At 41.5% G+C, this 22,310-nt stretch overlaps 1 protein-coding gene across 1 annotated transcript; it reads right to left on the bottom strand.

Annotated features, from left to right (window-relative positions):
• Positions 1–16,545: 16,545 nt before the first annotated feature.
• Positions 16,546–21,643, bottom strand: ap5m1 (adaptor related protein complex 5 subunit mu 1). Its single transcript, XM_084045165.1, has 8 exons — positions 21,472–21,643; positions 20,647–21,307; positions 20,090–20,317; positions 19,582–19,721; positions 19,051–19,136; positions 18,561–18,673; positions 17,274–17,370; positions 16,546–17,177 (listed from the first exon to the last, which is right to left on the bottom strand). Exons 1-8 carry the CDS (start codon positions 21,537–21,539, stop codon positions 17,095–17,097), a joined length of 1,476 nt encoding a protein of 491 aa, XP_083901291.1. The 5' UTR covers positions 21,540–21,643; the 3' UTR covers positions 16,546–17,094.
• Positions 21,644–22,310: the final 667 nt, after the last annotated feature.

The following is a 22,310-nucleotide window of genomic DNA, read 5'->3' as shown; positions in this document are numbered from 1 at the left end:
CGGTGATCACATAAGAAATGTGAGTCCTATGAACAAACTGTTGCAAATTACTGTACTTACAGAATCAATGGTGAGTATTGAAATGAGAATCTTAAAAACAAAAGGGCATTTTTTAAAATCTGTATAACATCTTTAAAAGTATTAACAGTATCTATTTTAGTGGAGCTCTTAAACACTGTAGGGAGATACACATCTTGAGTTCCATAGCGTTTAATGGAATTAAATGTTATTTTGGTTATATATCCAAAAGTACAAGAGGTATTTTTTTTATAAAAGCACCTTCATTGTTATGTGCAAGTTTCTTAATCAATGAAGTGCCCTGATCTGTGCCAATATACCATTTTATATTGCCTTAAAGTAAAAGTAACTTTCTTTTAAAAAGGTGTCTGTGTGAAATTTCTGGAAGAAAACAGCCTCTAGGCTCTAGTTTTATAATACATACATATTTTGTATTTATTTTAAAAGTGTCATGTGCCAGTGTGTGAGCTACGAAGCCACTTGCCACTTGGTAGCATTTGGAACAGTGTGTGGTTGGGATGGCGAGGGTCTTTGATGTTAACACACCATCCGCACACAACAGGATGCTCTCAGTGGAGCCTCTAGAAGGCCTGTAGGACCCAGTTTTTTTCGTCGCCTGAGGTGAAGGAGGTTGTTCTGTGCCTTAATTCTTCAATGCATAGCTGGTTTCATCGATACAAATGGGGGTGTGCTTTCTGTCTGACTTCTTGTAGTCCACGATCAGCTCTTTGGTCTTGTTGATGTTGGGGGACAGATTTAGCCTGATTATCAGACATTAGCCTGACATTAGCTCCAGTGTAGGCCATTACAAGGGGGAGGGTATTAGAATTTCCCAAAACCAATTAAAATTGGTTTAGAATTTCCCTAAACCAATCACAATGGATCCCCACCCCCACCTCCGACTCTCATTGGACGGTACTTTTTGTACCAAATAAATCCTAGGTTCACATAACACCAGACCAAGAGGGGTAGTCGACTCAGCGAGTGGTTGGGGTCTATGGTCTGGAACCATGCTAGGCCAAATTGTTCTCCTGGCACCCTTGTGTCTTCCCAACCTCGCTCCTGTAGGCTGTCTCATTGTCATCAGTGATCAGGCATATCACTGTCGTCTCATCAGTGAACTTGACCATTAGGTTAAAGCTGTGCATGACCTTGCAGTCGTGGGTGTACAGGGAGTATAGGAAGGGAATCATAACAGCCCTGGGGGCACGTGTGTTGATGGTCAGGGGACAGAGGTGCTTCACCACCTGGCATCGCTCAGACATAAAGTCCAGGATCCAGCTTCACAGGCTGGGGTTGAGTCCTATTTGCCTCAGTTTGGGTTGTTGTTGAACGCTGAGCTGTAATCTATGAACAGCATTCTCACATACAGTAGCAGTTCCTTGTTTCCAAGTAGGAGAGGGCAGTGTGTAGTGTATCATTGCATTGTTATTCATTTTAAAGAACATGATTTCAAACATCCATGACTTGTAAACCACACAGCAGTGTTTAGCCAACACTGACACTGTTATTCAGGTAAGTTCAATAAAGTTTTACTTTGGAGGAAATGTAAACAAAAACAAAAGAAAACACACACAAATAGCTGTGTTGTTGTGCTGCTCTGAGCTCCAGTAATCACAAACACACACCTGTGTTGATAATTGTACAGGAGAAATGTAGGCATAACGTGTGAGACACAACAAACTTATCATATTACACTGCAGTAAGTTTAGGATAACCAAATAGTCCTGTTCAAATTATGAGAGGATTGTCCGGCATCGCCCACATGCATACACACACACACACACGCACGCACGCACGCAAGCACACACGCACACACGCACACTCCCAAGTCTCCCAACAGTGCTGTTATGGTCGCTGGTGTTGTCAGTGAGTCAAGGTTTCTACAGTAATGAAGCATTTGCTGAGGTGACAGTTTCATCTGCACGATGGCGGCTGTATTAAAAGAAATGAGCTAGAGGAGGCAGAGGCACAGTTGATGTGGAAATCCTCATTACATGAGTAACTGCTAGTCTGCCACACAGCCAGATACCCACAGATGACAAACCATCAGGGGCCTGAGGTGACAGCTGCACGATTCTTCAACTGATCTGCCCTCAGAGAAAGATGTATGCCTATGTCACCCTACTGAATTTTGAATGAAATGCAACATTTATGCAGTTTACTGAAACCTGTGTGCTATAATCTAATAACCATCAACCTCCCTGAGCACCTGCCTCCGTCTTTACTCCTGTCAGGGCAAAACTCTCGGAGGGAAAGGACAGAAAAAAGCACTGAATCTTTCAAGCATTAACTTACGAGTTACAAAGTAACCTGTAGGGAGAGTTACCATAGAAACGTAGCTCATTATAATGAGAAAGTCAAGTATGAAGACGGCAGGTATTTGGAAAACACACCCAGTATTTGAACTGCAACCAAAAGAGTTTATTGCATTTCTGCAGGATTTCTATTTGCCAGTCGGACAAGTCCACTGGATTTGAACTGGCAGCAGTCAGGTTAAATAGACAGGGTTTTTGGGAGAGCATAAGTAGTTATTCTGTAACTTATGATGTCCTACATAGAAGGGAAGGGACTGAACAGCCACACCGATTCGCTGTCAACAAAGGAAAGCCAGCCGGGAGTATAAAATCCAAAGGATCTGCAGTGTTGTTGATCAACATCAACGTGACAAAACAACAAAGACTCCAAACAAGGAAGGTGAGAATGTTTTGTGTGATCGAAACCAAAACATATTTCTACTGTACCTTCTGAAGTTGAACTTAGAAAGTAGTTGAGTAGCGTGATCAAAGGACTGTTGCTTGATAACAGTCTTGCTTGACATCCAGGCAAGGTATCTCGGCCTGTTAGCTATAGTATCAGAGCCGTTGGCAGGACAATGGGCTCCACAGTGTCCAGGCCTCGGCTGAGCCAGGTGGCCCCAACTCTCATTCAAGAGGAGGACGACCAGCAGCCCAGGCATCCACAACTACAATGGACCCTGCCCGCTCTGCCCCTCACACTGGACCAGAAACCCCTGGGGCAGAAAAAGACAGCCTTGCCTCCTCTGAAACGTGCAACAACCATACCTCTCTCAGGTCAGTAACAGGCTTTTGTCTTAAGACTTGCTATCCCCATTCATGCTTTTCTATTCATTATTCAGATTTGTAGCAGCCATAGCCTGTAGTCTGTTGTAACAGTGTAACAGCATCCATATTGTGTTAAAACATCACAAGCAGCTTGATGTGTGTGCATGTGTGTCGTTAAGAATCGTGCCTTGCAGGCGGCTCCTCGCCCTCAACCCTAGGCAACAATCCGAGCATCATTCATTCTCATCCGCCTAGGAGACCACAGGTTAGAATGGCCAAAGACAAAGTCAGCATACTGTATAACGTACTGTTAATTTGGGTTAATGTCTCAATAGCCTCTTGTCTGTTCTGTACTGCGTCTGGTATTCTGAGTGGGAAGAAAATTGTGCTGTTGTTTGCAAAAACGTCCTCGCGTCCTTATCTCTCCTCAGGCACTGCAGCCGCTCTCCTTTCAAACTGGCCACACAGTCACCGCCAATCAAATTGCCACGGTAAAACGCATGTCTCCTACCACCAGTGCCTTGTTGTTACTGTGTACATGCCCACCTCAGGGTGTTCAGTGGCAGTGTGCTAATGAGGGATTTCATGGTTTCTTGTAGGTCAGGGAATGCAGCGATGGGGGTGTCCAGCGATTTTCTTCCATAAGCCAAACAGGGCTGTCCGGTGCCAACAGACTCACACAGGTACAGTGTACTGACACAATGTGGAAGAGAACCAAGTGAATCGTTCATAAATAATTCAGTTATCATTTTAAAGGGAAACGTATAGCGTCAGCATAGAGGAATGCTTTAAACAGAGAGCTGCAGAGACAGAGTGAGAGAGAGACTGAAATGTGCGTCCCCTCCCTTCTGTCCCTGTGGGTCTGATTAAAGTGCCGGTGGAGTGGAAAGTAGGGCGGGCAGCCATGACTGGCCCTCAATGGGACCCACTTTCAGGGTACAAAGAACAGGAAGACCTCCACTATTAGTAAAACACATATGCAGTACACACACACACACACACACACACACACGCACACGCACACGCACACGCACACGCACACGCACACACACACACACACACACGCACACACACACACACACACACACAATTTACTTTCGCTCAACAAAAACAGCTTTAAACTGAAAGGGGAGGAGGGGGGGGGGGGGTTGGAATGTTGCACAACATTTGGAGTTGGGAGTGACACCGTCATATGACGAAGTATAAAATAGGGCTTAAGTGGATAAGTGTTCCAACAGAGGAAAACAGCAAGTCGGACTTAATAAACCGGTACATCAATGATATTGTTCAGGAAGGAACTAAATCATAACCAATGAAACTTGAAGATTTGTTCCTGTGACTGTGTGGACCGTTTAGGGAGGGTTTCTGGACGCCCAGTCAGCCCTCAGTCAAAAGACATATCGACACCGGCGAGCTCATCACCGTCTAGCCAGAGAGCAGAGGAGACAGAAAACTGTCTACACTGCTAATGGTAGGGGTCTGGTGGTACACATTCCAGCACTCTTGATATGCTCTTCTGAAATATTCCATTGTCACTAGATTTTGTCTTGTTTTCTGACTTCTTTCCACAACATTTATTCATCTCTATCATCCTATATCCACATTATTTGTATACTGTATGTATCTCTATTTAAAGAACATTCTTTAAACTGAATAGGGTGAAAGATTTTAGTCTGTACTTTTATCTTTTCCCCTGTTGAATACATAATAAACGAAAAATAAATAAATAATACATGTCTTTCTGTGTTCTACAGTGGGAGGTCTCAACAAGGAAGGGATCCAGAGGCTGCATCTTGTGAGAAGGCCCACAGAGATGGACATCTTCTGGGATAAGTCCACAGGAGAGAGCCTGGACTTCAGGCACCTCCTGCAACCAAGCCCTTTGCTTGGAGCTGAAGGTCCACAAGGGTGGACAAGAAAGCATACAACAGGCCCGGACCGCTAGGCTCTAATGCCTGACACCGTGTCGCGGGTTCGACGACCTTTGCTGCGTGTCCTTCCCAGGCCTGCCAATATTTGACTGTGAGAATCAAGACAGATTCTTTTGGGGGTCTGGGGTTCCTCCCCCCGAACTTTTTAACAGAGTAGATGTCATTTCCTGTGTTCTGGTGAATTTTGTGAGTTTGATACTCTTATCAGGCTTGCTTTACTAGCATTGTAAAATAATGGGTACAATTTCATCCATTAAAACGCAAAACGTAGTCCTACAGAAATTGATTTGATGACTGAAGCAATTTCAGTCCCATATCTAATAATAACCATTCATTACTTAAAAGTGAATATCTCTATATGAATGCATGCATTCATATAGGGTCCTCCCCCACAAACTTTTTAACATAGTAGATGTCATTTCCTTGGTTCTGGTGAATTTTGGGAGTTTCATACCAAATCAAGGAGAAATCAAGGAGAAATGACTATCTAGGAGTCCTCCAGGAGATGTGGTTGAAATCAAGGAGAGACTGCGGGATCCAGGAGGGTTGGCAGGCCTGGTCCTTCCCCGTCTCTCTCCCCCTCTTTCCTGTCTATCTTCACTTAAAACTATCAATAAAGGCAGAAAAGCCAAAAAAAAGTATCTAAATGAAACACAACAAACTAGACACAGGCGATTGGGGACAAAAAGCTCAACATGGGCAGTTGGTATGGCAGAAGAGATAACAGAAGGCACTGGTGAAACAAAGAGACATACTACAGGGTGGATGAGGCAGGAGCCTGACAAGGCCAGACAAGAAGACATTTTAACCACATGAACCCTAGCATCCCTATTCTGGGGCGAATATTCAGCGAAAATAAATCTACAAGCTCACAATGTGTTATGCTATGATGAGTTGTGAGCTTGTAGATAACAATTTTCGGTGAGATTTCATGCAGGGAAAAGATGAGCTGAACTAGTATAGAGCCCTGGGGGACCCCAGTCAACTATGTATACTGTAAGGTTTAAGTGGATAAGAGATGTACAGTATGTCATGAGGATAGAAGGATTTGGGATACCTGTGGGCTGGAGTAAGCACACAGGTATCGTTTCATAAAGTGGATTAGAATGGATCTGAAACCTGAGGTTAAGTAATGCAAATTAATTACCTTAAGTAATCAATTCAATCACTGACAACGAAGGCACAAGGACAGTCTGACTTCTCTGATAACATAAGTACTCTCAACGTTTTTTCTTTTCTTCTAATACTACAGTATTTTCTAAATCAAAAGCACCCCTTGAATGTCATAATTTGTGGTAAATTATGTCATGTATGGCCATTCATCTATAATGTTATAGTACTGAAACTGCTGGATTAACTGTGTGTGTGTGTGTGCGTGTGCGTGTGCGTGTGCGTGTGTGTGTGTGTGTGTGTGTCTCAATGTTGAATCTTCCCCTTAAAGGCAGTAGATGGTGCCATCTAGGGGTAGTAGACTAGCGGTGATACAGCTAAACAGAAACAGCAAATTATGTGCACATTTATGCATGTGCTCACAATATTGGACAACAACCATGGACAGCTTTGAAGACAAATCTGTAAAACTGCAAATAATTGGATGCATGTCAATGAGAAATGTACAAAAGAATCCTTGAAGTTTCCTAAAAAAACAATTATTTGCAGAGATGTGGCTCTTGAAGAATCAACAGTCTAAAGAGAGGAAATTGCTAATTGCAGTGCAACTCTTCGAGTGGCATCCCAAAGGCTGTCTCTTAGCAGCCTTGGAAATTGATCTACGTCCAAACACCTGAGGCCATACAGTAGGAGCCATGCACCTCCTCAGGCATCAGGTGAACATTGATGGGGCCGATTCTGTTTCAATGGGATTCAAGTATCCCCATACACATACAACTGTATTATGAAAATCTGAAAATAAACATACAATTTAGAAATAACACAAATGAGTTCAAAGCTTTGTGTTATCATTTGCATACGTGATATGCAATTTTCAATTTTTCAAAAACAGAAAAAGGTGAACTTCATGCAGTTCTGCCACTGGGTGTCATTATTGGCCTGGAGGACAAGGTAACTGAGTTATACAGTTCTGTACAGTACAGTTGCATAGGTAGAACCTTTATAATAACCTATTGTTCAGCAACTATCATTATGTGCTTACTGTGTATGCCAACATGAATTATGTAACTCATTTATTTTTGTCTGTTGGTTTGTAGTATAATATTGGTTCATAGCAATCCTCAAAATGAATTAAGCACCAATTTATACTTTTAGTATTCATTTAAAAAAGGCTACAAACTAAAAATCATTTAAATAATTTTAAGTGCAACTTTAATGTTTATTAAAATGTGTATCTTCTAAACCTGCTATGAACTAATCCAAAAAAAAAATGAGTCACATAATGTCATAGTGATAATTTTGTTTCTTGTTAAACCTGTGTTGAGGTTGTAAGAATTCCATTATTTTTGAAGATGCACATACAGTATAAATGAGTAAATGATGAACATCTGACGAACATTGTTTTGTTTGCAACAGACATATTTTGTCCAAAAGCTCATGAGCAAGATAGGTGCAAATAAGCAAGTTAAAACGAGTCCATCGACTTAGCAAGCCATTCAATAAACAAAACAAAGTCTGCCAATGGTGAAAGGCTAATGACTGCGGACTTCAGGACTGACCACAGACTTGAGAATTATAGCCGCTTGACTCTTCAAGAAACTACTTCTTTTACAGTTCACTGGCCACACACACTGGGTGTTAAAGCCAAATCAATGTGGAGGGGGGAGGTGGCGAGGGGTCCTGGTGTCTGTCACTCCATACAGCTACATAAAAAGAAGGTGAAGGATGCCGTGTGAGCAATTGGTTCCAATTGACAGAGGATTGGTCATGGTCAGCCTTCCGAGTGGAAATCCACGTGAGAATGTAGCACTGGGACCAGCAAGGGGCACAAGGGGCCAATGGCAGACAATGAAGCTCTCAGAGGGGACGGCACAGTAAAATCCTGAGGGTTCATTTAACTCTAAGAGTGTACAAATGGAACCACATGGACCTATAAGGGTCACTCAGGATTTTACGGTGTGGACAGACTGGAATAGTGAAAAAATCTCCTCTTATTTAACCCTTCGCATGTTATTCGTGAAACTCAATATTTGTTTGTGAAACTCAATATACTGTAATGCTAGTTACATAGTAGACATGTTTTAGCCGACATGTTTTTAGTCGCCCAACAACTCCACCTTACAATCTTCAAATGACAAAAAGTCAAAAAATTAAAGGACAGAATGAAAGTTCCTTTAGTTCTCCCTAGACGGCCTATTGTAATCAACATTCAACATTGTAACATTGTAACAGCGAAATTCAGTGTCAGCTTCACAGCTGATGGCTGCTCAGATGGTTATGATGAGCGTTCAAGCGGAGCAGTTAGGGGTTAAGTGTCTTGCTCAGAGACACATCGCCACATAGACCGGGGCGGGGAGACGCACCGGTGACCTTCTGATTGCCTCTACCCACTAAGCCAGTGGTTCTGAAACATTTTCATGTCAAGGACCCCCAAATAGATACGGTATTTAGCCAAGGAGGCCCATTCAAAAATATTTTGAGAGATGATGTATAGATGTATAGAAGAGATGATTTATTAACATTTGTCAATATTCCTCAACATTTTTCAGAAATAGCAGATCTACAAGCTCACTATGCATCATATGCGAAGAGCTTGTATATCGGCTATTTTCCTAGTTTTGTTTAAACCGTTCCTCATTTTGCTGGGGACCCCCTGGCACCTCTTAAGGACCCCTGGGGGTCTGCGGACCCCACTCTGAGAACCAGTGCACTACGCTATAGCTACAGCATGCCCACTGTGGGTTATATACTCGTGTACAGTATGGGTGTGCAGTCAATGCCATTGCCACAGGCTTTGGGATCTGTAGTTGCAGTCCCAAGTCTCCGGGTATTGACTAGTATACTATTAAATCACAAATTAAAATCCTACACCTGGGGGTGAAAACCCTGCCTGCACCAACATCTTTCTTTTTTATGTTTCTCTGTTCCCTGTAGGCACAGTATGGCCAATTATGTAATTTTTACCTTGATAGTGACCTTAACTCTTGACCTTTTTGACCAATGTGTTAATCATAAGGGAAGCCTATTAATCATTCCCAAAAAGTTCATGAAAGTCTTTTCATCTATGCGCAAGTTATTTTGTTCACACATGCATTACAGACAGGATAGATTACCCATTAAGTGTAGTGTGTAAAAAAAGTGATATTGAAATACTTGCCTGACATATGGAAATCCTTGAGCATATTGTAGTAAACATTTTTTTTAACACTGTCCAATAATGAACAGTGACAGTGGACTTTTACAAGAAATAGCGAAAATAGATGATCATAAGCTTAAAATCATGACTTATTGCTATTTCAGCTGTTTTTAAAATAATGTATTTTAAAACATTGAAAGTTTGTACTCGATATGTAAGTCAGTGTTATTGTGGTGAACGTCCATTCAAAGCTCAGTAGGCCAAATTTTTATTTGGGGTTAGGCCTAAAGGAGTGACCTGTCACTGGTGTATGGCCTCATGAAAAAGAGGTAGCTCCATGTCCAAGGGTAGCTCCGTGTTCATGAGTCCTTGACTGCAATGAGGGGGTTTCCTTTACTGATGGCTTGACGAGCTGGTCCGCATCATTGGGGTGATCTGGGAGTGGCTATTTAGGTAAGACATGTCTGCAATTACTCTGGTACTCTTTTCCTTCATTCAAAAGGATGTAAACCTTAGTTCTGCACAGATCTTCTCTACCATGACCAGGCAATTCTACTGTTGGGAGGAGTCTGCACCCTGTCTACTTTGCCTTCAGACAAGGGTCATAGTGGATGGTTGGACTTGTCATATAGCTCAGCTTTTGGGGTTTGTTCTTAAGCTAGGCTTTTGACTTGTGGGGTGTTGTGAGGCAATGTTTCAAAGCACAGGTCTCCACCAGACCAGGTAGAAAAAGTAAATTAACCAATCAGAATGAAACATGAAAAATCGGACAGGTCCGACTTGATGACATAACGTGTACCCATGTTTGGACAAAATCTATGGGAATAATAGCAAAAGCTAAGTTTAGCTATACTATACTACTAGTGGCGCTATAACAGGCCAGTGTAAAGTTTCACAGCAATCGGACACTCTGTTCATGATTTGAGGCATTTTGTTCAAAGCAAGCCACTCCTGCAAACTTTAGATGCCAATCTTAGCCAATCATGGAATATGAAGAATCGGACAGATCTGTCTTAATCACATGACTATAGAAATAATGTGTACTGATTTGCATTATGTTTGGACAAAATCTGTGGGAGTAATAGCAAAAAAAAGGGCGGGAAAAATCAGCCTCCTGGTGGAGCTATAGGCCAATATGTGTGTGCAGTTTCAAGGCAATCAGACTGCATTCATGATTTGATGCATTTTGTTCAAAACGGACCACTCCTGCAAACTTTGGACGCTAATCTTATCAGGATGGAGTATGAAAAACGGACAGGGCTGTCTTGAACACTAGAGTATAAAGATAATGTGTACCGATTTGCGTGAAAATATAAAAAAAAATGTCTTGCAATGGTGGCGCTCGCACGCACACGCACAAACACACACACACACACACACACACAGGGGCGAAATCATAGTCTCAGCCACGCCTTGGGCCTGGCAGAGAAAAATAAAAAGGTTTTCAATTCAAATTCAGTTCATAAGATTATTGTGCCATTTTAACCACTTTCAACCTCAGCGAAAATAGCATCTACAAGCTCACGACACGTTGCGATGTACTGTTGTGAGCTTGTAAAGCTATTTTCCGACTCGTTGTGAGCTTGTACATATACACATTGTGAGCTCCGTGGATTGGCTATTTTATTGAATTAATTGTTTCCTTAAACGATTTTGCAATAGGGGGCAATGGCCAAAAGGTTCTTATTTTTCAGTGCCGACTGCAGCATGCTCTCCACAGTGAGCTTACATTGTAAAAGATGTTTTGAAAGCTTCCTCCTTTGCAGCCATCTTTGTTGTGAAGCGCTGTTCCAGAGTTCTTAGCTACTTTGCCCAAAAATATATTTTTAGCGGCGCTAGCCGCTCTATACCTTTAGGTAGAGCGGATATTAGCCCTCTATACCTGGATTTTGCGTCAACGTTCTGATTGGTCAGGCTCGCCAAGGTTCTGATTGGTCAGGTCCGTCAACGTTCTGATTGGTCAGGCCCGTCGAGGTTCTGATTGGTCAGGTCCTTCAACGTTCTGATTGGTCAGGCCTGTCAAGGTTCTGATTGGTCAGGCCCGCTCTATACCTTTAGGTATAGAGCGGATCCTGCTCTATACCTGACTTTGTCCGTGTCCATCAACGTTCTGATTGGTCAGGTCCGTCAACGTTCTGATTGGTCAGGTCCGTCAACGTTCTGATTGGTCAGGTGCGTCAACAAAGTGATTGGTCAAGCTTCACATGACACGTGGCTATAAACACATTATAAACACATATCGATGACAAAATGTATCAAAGGCGCCGCTACCTTCACACAGGGTGTGATTTTTTTATTAAAGTTTTGCTCTGCAAAGAGGAACCTTTCAGCAAAGTCTGCTGTTCTCCAAGCAGTTCTGCTCAAGAGAGAGAATCAAGAAGGTTTTGTTTGTCACTCACTCACACTCACTCACTAGTACGTAGTGTAGAAAAATGTTGATGTGGTATGGGTGCAATACGTTAGTCCGACAGCGCATTCCTCCGACAGCGCAGTGCTCCGACATTAAACAGTAAACCCGAACCAAACCCGCACCCTAACCCTAACCGCACGCGGATGCCACATAGTCGGAGAAAAGGTCTGTCGGATTAACGCATGCCTCCCTGTCCAAAGACTGTGCAACAACAGCAGCCAAAACTACAAAAAGATAATACTGGGTTTCAAGGAAACTAAGGAAGAAAAAAAACAATATAGAAATAAGGCTAAAGTAAAAAAGTACAGGAAAGACCCCCACACACAAAGGAACTCTAGCAGTAAGTAAACTTACTGTAGCAGCAGTGGAATCTATAAGATGTACTACATCTATACATCAGCGTTATCAGCCAAATAAACCCCTTTGCAAGCATCTCTCCCCTGTCTTTAATCTTCTGCTCTGCAATGTGGAGCTTTCCAGCCAACTTCAAAAGTTTGCAGTTCTCGAATCCCCTTTCCTCCATGTCACAGTTATCCTTTGCAGCCATCCCTGTCCTGAAGAACTCTTGTATTTCCTGATGCTCATCCACCCAAAGAATCTCCTTGATTATCAGCTGTGTTTGAGCCATCCTCTTTTGAGCCATCTGTTCCCGGAATCTCTCTTCCATTGCTCTTGCTCTAGTGTCCTAAAATAATGTTCCTTCAAGATGGATGTTTCCTTCAACAACTTCACATTTAATGCGTCAGTCTCTTGCAGTTCCTGGAACTCATTCTCTGCTCTTTTCACCTGTTCCTCCATGTCTTCAATCTTATGCTCTGCAACATGGAGCTTTCCTGCTGAAGCCTGCTGTTCTTCAAGCAGTTCCCTTCTCTCCTTCTGCCAGTTCAGCCCCTTTGTAGCCATCTCTTCCCTGACACTATCCAGTCGGTAGAGGAGTTCTCTATTTTCCTCTGTGATGTTCCTGTATAATTTCTGGTTTTCCATCTGAATGCAAACAGTCTCTCTAAGGTTGACAATTTCCTCATCTTTCTTTTTCTTCTCTTCTACCATTTCCTCCATTACCTTTAGGTTTAAGAGGTGAGTCTGTTGCATTACCTGAAACTCATTCCTTGCTGTTCTCAGATGCTCCTCTGTGTCTTTAATCTTATGCTCTGTAACACAGAGCCTTACAGTCCAAGCTTGCTGTTCTTCAATTAGTTCCCTTTTCTCCTCATCCCAGTGTGCCTCTTTTGTAGCCATCTCTGTTTGTATTTCCTTCCTCTCATTTGCCCAAAGACTCTCCTTGGCTCTGAATTCTTTATTAATATGACTCAGCTGTGACCGTATTTCTTCCCTGAAGTTCTGTCGGATAGCATCATTATCACGTTCCATGAAGATGCATTTTTCCTCCAATGATTTTATGTTTAAGAGTTGAGTTTGTTGCATTGCCTGGAACTCAGCCAACGCTTTTTTCATCCGTTTCTCTATGTCTTTAATCTTCTGCTCTGCATCGCAGAGCTTTTCAGCCAAAGCATTCTGTTCTCCAATCAGTTCCATTTTCTCCATGTCCCAGTTCTCCTCCATCGCAGCCATCTCTTTCCTAAAGAGCTCTTGTATTCCCTTCCGCTCATTTTCCCAAATATTCTCCTTCGTTTTGAATTCTGTCTTGATGCGGTTCAGCTGTGATTGGAGTTTACTATGCTCCTTTTGAGCCGTCTGTTCCCTGAATTGCTCTTGGATAGCATCCTGATCACGTTCCATCAAGACGCATTTTTCCTTCGACACCTTTTGCTTTAAGAGGTGAGTCTGTTGCATTGCCTGAAAGCTATCCTCAGCTGTTCTCAGATGTTCCCCCATGTCTCTAATCTTCTGCTTTGCAACGCAGAGCTGTCCAGCCAAGGCCTTCTGTTCTGAAAACAATTCCCTTTTCTCCTTGTCCCGGTTCTCCTCCTTTGCAGCCATCTCTATCCTGAAGCGCTCTTGTATTTCCTTACGCTCATTTGCCCACAGAATCTCCTTGGCTCTGAATTCTGTCTTGATGTGGTTCAGTTGTGATTGCAGTTGTTTATCAAAGCTATTCTCCTTTTGAGCCATTTCTTTGCTGAATTGCTCTCGGATAGCATTCTTCTCGTGTTCCTTGAAGATGCATTTATCCTCCAACAACTTTACATTAAAGAGGTGAGTCTCCTGCATTGTCTGGAAGTCATTCTCTGCTGTTCTCAGACGTTCCGACATGTCTTTAATATTCTGCTCTGCAACACGGAGCTTTTCAGCCAAAGATTGGTGTTCTCTAATCAGTTCCCTTTTCTCTTTGTCCCAGTTCTCCTCCTTTGTTGTTATCTCAGTCTTAAAGCACTGTTGGATATCCTTCCGATGATTTGCCCAAATATTCTCCTTGTTTTTGAATTCTGTTGTGATGTGGTTCAGCTGTGACTGGAGTTGTTTATCAAAGATATGCTCCTTTTCAGCTATCTGTTCCCTGAATTGCTCTTGGACAGCATCCTGGTTGCATTTCATCAAGATGCAATTTTCCTCCAACACCTTTTGGTTTAAGAGGTGAGTCTGTTGCATTGCCTGAAAGTCATTCTCTGCTGTTCTCAGATGTTCTTCCATCTCCATGATCTTCTGCTCTGCAACACGGAGCTTTCCAGCCAAAGCTTGCCGTTCTCCAATCAGTTCCCCTTTCTCCTCATCCCAATTCTCCTCCTTTAGAGCCATCTCTATTCTGAAGCATTCTTGTATTTCCTTCCGCTCGTTTGTCCAAAGAATTTCCTTGGTTCGGTATTCTGTTGTGATGTGGCTCAGCTGTGATTGGAGATGTTTATCAAAGCCATACTCCTTTTGAGACATCTGTTCCCTGAAGTGCTCTCGGATAGCATTCTTTTCACGTTCCATCAAGTTGCATTTCTCTTCAAACACGTTTTGGTTTAAGAAGTCAGTCTTTTGCATTGACTGGGATACATTATTCCCTGCTGTCTTCAGATGGTTCTCCCAGAAGTTTAAAATGTTCTGCTCTGCATCATGGAGCTTTCCAGACAAATCTTGCTGTTGTCCAGTCAGTTCCTTTTTTTCCGTGTCCCATTTCTCCTCCTTTGCAGCCATCTCTATCCTGAAGCACTCTTGTATTTCATTACGCTCATTTGCCCAAGGAATCTCCTTGGTTCTGAATTCTGTTTTGATGTGGTTCAGCTGTGATTGTAGTCTTTTATCCATGCTCAGCTTCTTTTGAGCCACTTGTTCCCTGAATTGCTCTCGGATAGCAGCATCTTTATCACGTTCCATCAAGTTGCATTTCTCCTCCAACACCTTTTTGTTTAAGAGGTTAGTCTGTTCCCCTGCCTGGAACTCATTCACTGCTATTCTCACATGTTCCTCCATGTCTTTAATCTTCTGCTCTGCAACACGGTGCTTTCCAGCCAAAACTTGCTGTTCTCCAATCAGTTCCTTTTTCTCCTTTGCAGCGATCCCAGTCCTGAAACACTCTTGGGTAAACTCCAGGTCAAAGGTCTTGGAGTTAAACTTCAACTGCTCCTTAGTGGCTACCGTATATCCTGACTTCCTGTTTAGACTCTGTGACTTTGCCAAAGACATCCTCTCTATCACTGATGTGGTACTGAGCCATATGACGCGAACTCATATATGGTACTGTGCTTGGTGATGTCACACACTTACATTGCATCTACACTAAAGCCGATTGGTTTATTACTGGCCAATCAGCGAAGCTGGTGTAGCCTGCCATTTGATTTGAAATTGATTATAATATATTTATTGACAAAATGCATTTATACAACACCTCAGATCTATTGGAATCTGCTATGTGTAGCAGTACAATGGGTGGGGCCTAGCTACGGTATTATAGGCTATATGAGCTACACAATGTCTTTAAGTGTAATTACCAAATGTAGGTAAGCTATTTATTTACAAAAACTAAAAACGATATTCCAGCATAACAAATAAATGTCAAATATGAATAAAGAGCTCCTGAGCTCCTGTTGAACCCCATTGGCAAGCCCGGGCACGTTCTTTTCTCGTGCATGTTACGGTTTGAGCCGGAATTAAAACGTTAATTTTCTTCAACATAAAGCAATGAATGTCTTATAGTAGCAATGTATGACTGGATAGAAGACACTTGGGATCACACTGTGAGAGTTGTTTTGGAGATTATAATCAAATTTTTGTATATAGTTTTGCTGCTGTGAATCTTGGCCTCATTTTACTTAAATTCATCAAGTATTTCCTTCGTTTTGGGATTCTTTATTCACAGTAAAGGGATATTATACAATATAAAATTCTCCTTGTATTCAACTCATCACAGGGTGAGTAAATTATAGGAAGAATAATGTTTTTGGGGGGTAAACTACTCCTTTAAGAGTCACACTTTCTGTCTCCGCTTGCAGATAAAACAAAAAGTAAAACCTAAAAAAAGTTATAGTACTTTTTCTGTGTGCTGTCTTTCAAAGGGGTATTTAACTTGAAAACACTTCTGGGGTCATTTCAACATCTTTTATATCCAAACAGTTTTAAAGTAGTTTGATTCAATATTTAGATTATAATAATAATAATGTTTGATATTTTTTTGATCAGACACCATTCTATAGGCTACTTAGTAAAACAAACCTGAGTTGCACTGTACTTGGTGTGTTCTTTTATGATCAGCCCATTCTACTTCAAACTCCATGTTAACTATGTTTGACTAATTGAAAACACACGTTCTGCTTGTAGTCACTGATATTATCCTTCTAAATGCAGGAGGTGCCCTTTCATTTTTTTTTCTTCTAAATAAAAAATAGTATTGCTTTTAGAAAATCACACATGCAGTAAAGCAAATCCATATTTCTACCAGTTAATGAATTTTGCTTACCGTAAATGTTATTAAATTATATACATGAACTATGATGAATAACTAAATATATTGAATCTTTAATTACATTAAAGCTTCAATACATAACTATTATCCAGTGTCTCCCTCTCCTGATGGAGATAGGTAATTGCAATGATGTCCAAACTACAACAATAACATTGGCAGCCCATCTAGTGTGCAATCTTGTGCGCCGTCTGCTTCAAATAACTTGAGTGATAACACTGTCAACCAGTAAGTAGGTGTCCTACTCAACACTAGGGTCAAAATTTCTCAGTGGAAGAGTAGGGAGAACACCTCCCGGATTCCAACAACCGCACGTGTGTATTGTATAACCTACTCTACCATACAGATTGGTTAAAATAACATTTAGGTCCCGGATTGGAACATCTGTAATAATGCATTATTATAAATTTAGTGTCATTTGAAATTATTTTGTATTGTATATTATATCACATGAGACCCCCAAAACAATAGAATAGTAACAACCCATATCATGGGGTCATATAGTGCTAATCTAGATAACTGTACATTGTTGACATTTTGTCAATTCAAATATTTGTCCATCATGTCTCCACATGTCCATCCTACAGCATCATATGCCCAGATGATACTGGCGCAGCAGAAGTTGAGTTCCATATGAAGTACTCTTTCGACTGAAGTTCTCGAGCTGCAGATAGGAAGTGTTTACTTAGTTTTCAAAACCTTAACTAACATAGCGAAACAGTGATTCAATTCCAAAACATAATACACACTTGACACTTACATGTTACAATGCGTGGTTTAGCAGAAGAGTACACCTGCACTGAATGCTGGTCCACACAGCAGCCAGACAGTGTCAAATCAGGCACTTTGAAGTACAACTGGAAAACAAAGAAGGTTGGAAGAGTTAAACTACACACACTACTTTGCATTGACTTCAGCAGTTGACCTTGTATGTTCACAAGATGCCAAAATGTTGACTAAACAAAGTTTGTCTTTAACCACAAAGCTTTGCAGGTGGAGTTAAAGACAGACGCAGAGCTCGCAATGTTTCTAATAGATATCACGAGTGTGGGGAACCGTGGTGGATTCACAACATTGTGACAGGTAGGTGGCAAACTGGAGCTTAAGTAATAATAATACTTTTCAATTATAAGCACCTTTCAATGTGCCCAAGGACTTTGTACAAGATAAACCGAAAAAAATACATTAAAAGACCAGACAATAAATAATAAACAACAACAAAGGTGACAGACAGAAGTGTGGCAAGTGGCATACCCTATTTAAAACTAATTAGGAAGAACAGGCAATACAAGATAACTTCAGCAGAATACAAGACTATAAAAGTTAATTGTGTGAGTTTGTAATTTCCATTTAATAGAAGTCAGTCAGGTTCCGGCACTGAGATCACAAGGTAGAGGTAGACAGTTGCAGAGTTTAGGCCCGGCAAAACTGAAGGCCTTGTTGCCTGTGAAACGGTGCTTGGTATGGATAATGTAAAGTACACATGTATCTTGGGATCAAATGGTGCAGGAGGGTATATAAAGATGGAGTTTTCTGAGGAAGGGAGGGACTTATCAACGTTATATCTTGCCCATACTACTCTCTCTGGGAATAGTAGGATGAGGGATTAAGAGCAGTTCTTTTTAGAGAGTATCCACTGTATTATTAGCCAAATAAACAATCATTTTCTTTTCATTGTTGCTAAAACAATAAAATAATAAATACACTATGTGGTGGCCAGTAGACTTATTAGTTATAAGCATTGTGAAAGTGTATCATAATGGCCTGGGTGGCTAACACGCTATTAATAACCACCACACCGTTATTGTTGGGTATTTTGTCACAGTATATTATCACATACGTGAAAATTCATCCTCTGCATTTACCCATCCTAACTAATGGGAGAAGTGATAAATGCAGAGGGGTTAAATGCCTTGCTCAGGGACACTTAGACACTGGGCTCAGTGCACAGGTTCTGTAGGTCCTGGGAGCTACAGTACTGTACATACTTTGATGTAAGCTGTAAGTTCAGTGCACATAGGTTCTGTAGGTCCTGGGAGCTACGTACTTTGATGTAAGCTGTAAGTTCAATGCACAGAGGGTCTGTAGGTCCTGGGAGCTGCCCTGTGAAGCCGATGCTACCTTCCATTGTGACCTCGCGACATTTAGGAAACTTTTGTCCTGGATTGCGACGGACAAAATGCAGTCATTAATTTTCAATCCAAATACTTAATGTACATTGAGCAAGTAATGATTATTTTCATAACTGATTCATCAAAATTATGGCAAATGCTCATCACACGTTATCTGCACTCAAATACTATAGAAATGTCTTCATCCAGAAACTTTTCATGTTATAATATCGGAAAAAAGACAAGCATTCATTTGTGGGGGAAGTTGTCAGTAGCATTATTAGAACTTTTAACATGACATGCCAATTATTTGATTACTAAAATTCAGTGATTCATTTAATGTTGATCAACTAATTGATTATTTGATTGTTTCACCCCTAATTGAGACTGAATGTTTAGATGGATGCTCTGCAGCACAAAACCTACCGAGGACCCAAACCAACAGGTTCTTCTCCTTGGACACCTCCAACTGCCCAGAGCTTACCTTCACATCCACACTACCCATCTGGTCCCTGGAAGGAGATAGAGACCACACTGCACATGTAATAACTCATCATTCACACTGCAACAATCAACATTAATCACATTGTAATGTAAGGAGTTTTTGCAATGCCTGGCATTTCAAACCAACCGTTTAGTGTTTAAACATTATATTCAACTAAATTGTCCAGTACAGTATATCAAACAGAGTACCACTAACTCTTTCACTCTCTCATACGAGAGAGAGAGATTAACCATGTTTTGTCTCCATCACCATCAGTATTGACATAAAAGTTATGGATTGTAGCTTTAACACCTTCCGATGTCAGTAGATAAAGACAAAACACAGAGATAAATTAACATTTTGAATTGTAAAGGAAGTTCAGTGAAAATGTGACTATATCAAGATGTTAATGAGGTCCATAAATATCATAATGATGACACATTATGTCCAGCTGTCCTTCTACTGTTGGTTACCTATTAAAGAAGGGCAGGTGTGCTTCACAGTACTCAAAGCTATTCTTCACACTCTCATGAAGTTTGAGCGTTACTGACAAGCGCAGCTGGTTATCATCTTCTTTCAGTTGATAGGAACCGAGGATGGGTGGTACGGGGACCTAAAGAAAGACAAGAATATGAATCAGACTCAATTAAGAGGGGGCTATCCTCGATTTCAGAAATTCTTAACTACTTGATTAGCTTATTTAAACATCAAATCTGTAAAATGTTGTATATCATGAAGAGAAAAGCCTTTTCAGATTGATGAGGTTGAAAACTGAACATTTTAATGTTGCTTTCACAATGACTACTGGCTAGTGGCTATTGAAAGACTGACAGAATTTAACAAATAGCGTTTACAAGAGATGTGCATAGAAACGAACTAATCCACTAACAAAGTATTAGTCAACGAAGACCAAACTGACCGATTCATCAGCCATAGGAATCATCAAATGGTGTCTTCTTCTTATCATGTCAAGTTTACTACCTGCGATGTGTAACTGCACAGTCTGAAGGGCTCCAGGGGAGGTGAGAAGGGGAACTTGTAAGGGCCAGAGAAAGCAGAGCTGTCGCAGTTATCCACGCTGCTGGCAGTGAGAATACTGGCATCCAATGATGTCACACAGGGGTGGATCTGGATATCTTGTAGCGGTGAGCCATTTGGTGGCAGAGTGAGTGTCACCGTCACGTTTGGCATCACACCCTCAACTTCACACTGATGATGATCGAAGGAAAAAGTAGAATAAGAGAATAAAGAATATTTTTTATGCTTCTAAGTGGAGTGCTCCTGACCTAAGTTTTGTTATGTTTTAATGTGCAATGACAATAAAGCATCTTAATCTAATCTTTTTGTTTTTATATTGTCATTCAACAAGAGTAAGAGAAAAGTTAATGCAGTTACTAAGCAAGAATTATTTGTCCTTTCTGTCCCAATAACAATAGTGTGTCGCTTGCCTAATTTAACCGAGACTCGCTAGAAAATCATTATGTTTGGCGAGTGAGTGATACCATCAGGTAAATATAAGCTTCACACGGTGTGCTTACTTTGCAAGTCACAGTACCATAGACGTCCCAGAGGTCCTGTCTACTCCGATTTCCATACTGCATGGAACGGACTATCTCTACCAGTGTCACGTTCACCACAGCTCGACCCTTGTGTAGCCCTGTCTTCCAAGCCGGTTGCTTCTGGGTCCCAGCAGGAGCTGGCACCGCAGATGTAGCAGGGGCCCCAGCCTGGGGGACATCCAGTGGGGTGCCAAGTGGACAAACCTGCAGAAGGACTGAGGGCATCATAGCCAGACGAGATGCAAGCCCCTCGCTGTCAGGCTTAGTCCCTGAGCCACAGAGAAATGTCTGTAAGCCGGCCAGTAGAGTGAGGCCCTGAGAGACAGAGAGCAGGCTGGATAGAGGTGGCCGGGGCTCTGGGGGGGCCTCTACCAGAGGCAGACATGCGAGGATGAGTGGCCCTTGTGAAATGGCCAACACTGGCCAGAGGATTCCCCTTCCCGGCCGCTCCACGTGCAGCTCCAGGGCTGGTGAGCGCTGATGGTGGAGGCAGTCATCTCTCGAAGATACAAAAGGTTTGTCTAAGTCCACCAAACCCAGCTCGGTTAATAGGAGCTGGAGCACGATGCTGTCTTCTGGAACTGCCACATACAACGGACCTGCCAGAGACTTAGCACGGTGCTCAACTGTTGGGAACCTCCTGTGGGATAACATGATTTTACAATGATTTTAATGATTTGAAAGTAATCAAAAAGCAATAAAACAGGGTAGTTGATCAAAAGCATTTGAGCACTGTAGGCACCAATTCGGAAAAGAAAGGGGGAAGTGAACGGTTTGACAGCAATAGAAATCAAAGCTACAAACCTTGAGAAACGAACAGACACATTCTCTCCCTTCTCGTGAGAAATAATCCATAAAGCACGTAGACTCATTTGGTCGGAAACACTGACTCCAACTGATCACTAACGTATGTGCTTAACAGTAACGTATTCTCATGCTGTCAAAAGTTAAAACAGCTACTTTAAAGATACATGTATTTGCTTCAAGCAGCCACTTCCTATTGTTTCACGTGACAGTCACAGCCAATCAGGCGACTTGTGCGCATGCGTGTTTGCGAGCAGCTCTTGCTGCGTTCCAGACACGTCGGAGAGTAGGAATTATATCCAGTTTATCCAACCTTCGTATGGCGATGTAGTAATAATACAGTTATTTTTCTTTTATTCGCAGTTTCAGGACTACAAACTTGCATTATGCAGTTATCGCTTGTTACTCTTTGCACAACTTTACATGACTGAACTGTTAAATTCGTAAGTGATTTCTAAACAATATCTATTTGGTAGCCTTAGATCAAGACTGTTGTAGATGTATTTTTTATCGATTTTGACATTTCTATGTACGAAAGTAAAAGTCAGACTCGATTAAATACATCTATGATAGTCTTGTTCCAATGCTATCTATTTGGCAAATTTCAGTTGACTGCCTTGATTAATAGTAGTAGTAAAAATGTTTTGAAAAAGCAATTCTGTATACAGTTCAGTTTGCTCCTTTGAGTCCATTGGCATGTAGAAATGCCCACGTTTCTTAATTATAACATAATAATCATATATCATTATTATTATTGTTTTTATTATTATCATTCAGACTTTAAATCAGTGGTTCTCAACCTTTTCAGGCTGTGACCCCCAAAAGAATCATATTTGACT

Source organism: Gymnoscopelus microlampas, assembly GCF_963454915.1.
Source record: "Gymnoscopelus microlampas genome assembly, chromosome: 20".
Lineage (NCBI taxonomy): Eukaryota > Metazoa > Chordata > Actinopteri > Myctophiformes > Myctophidae > Gymnoscopelus > Gymnoscopelus microlampas.
This window is presented reverse-complemented; position numbering and strand designations above follow the sequence as displayed.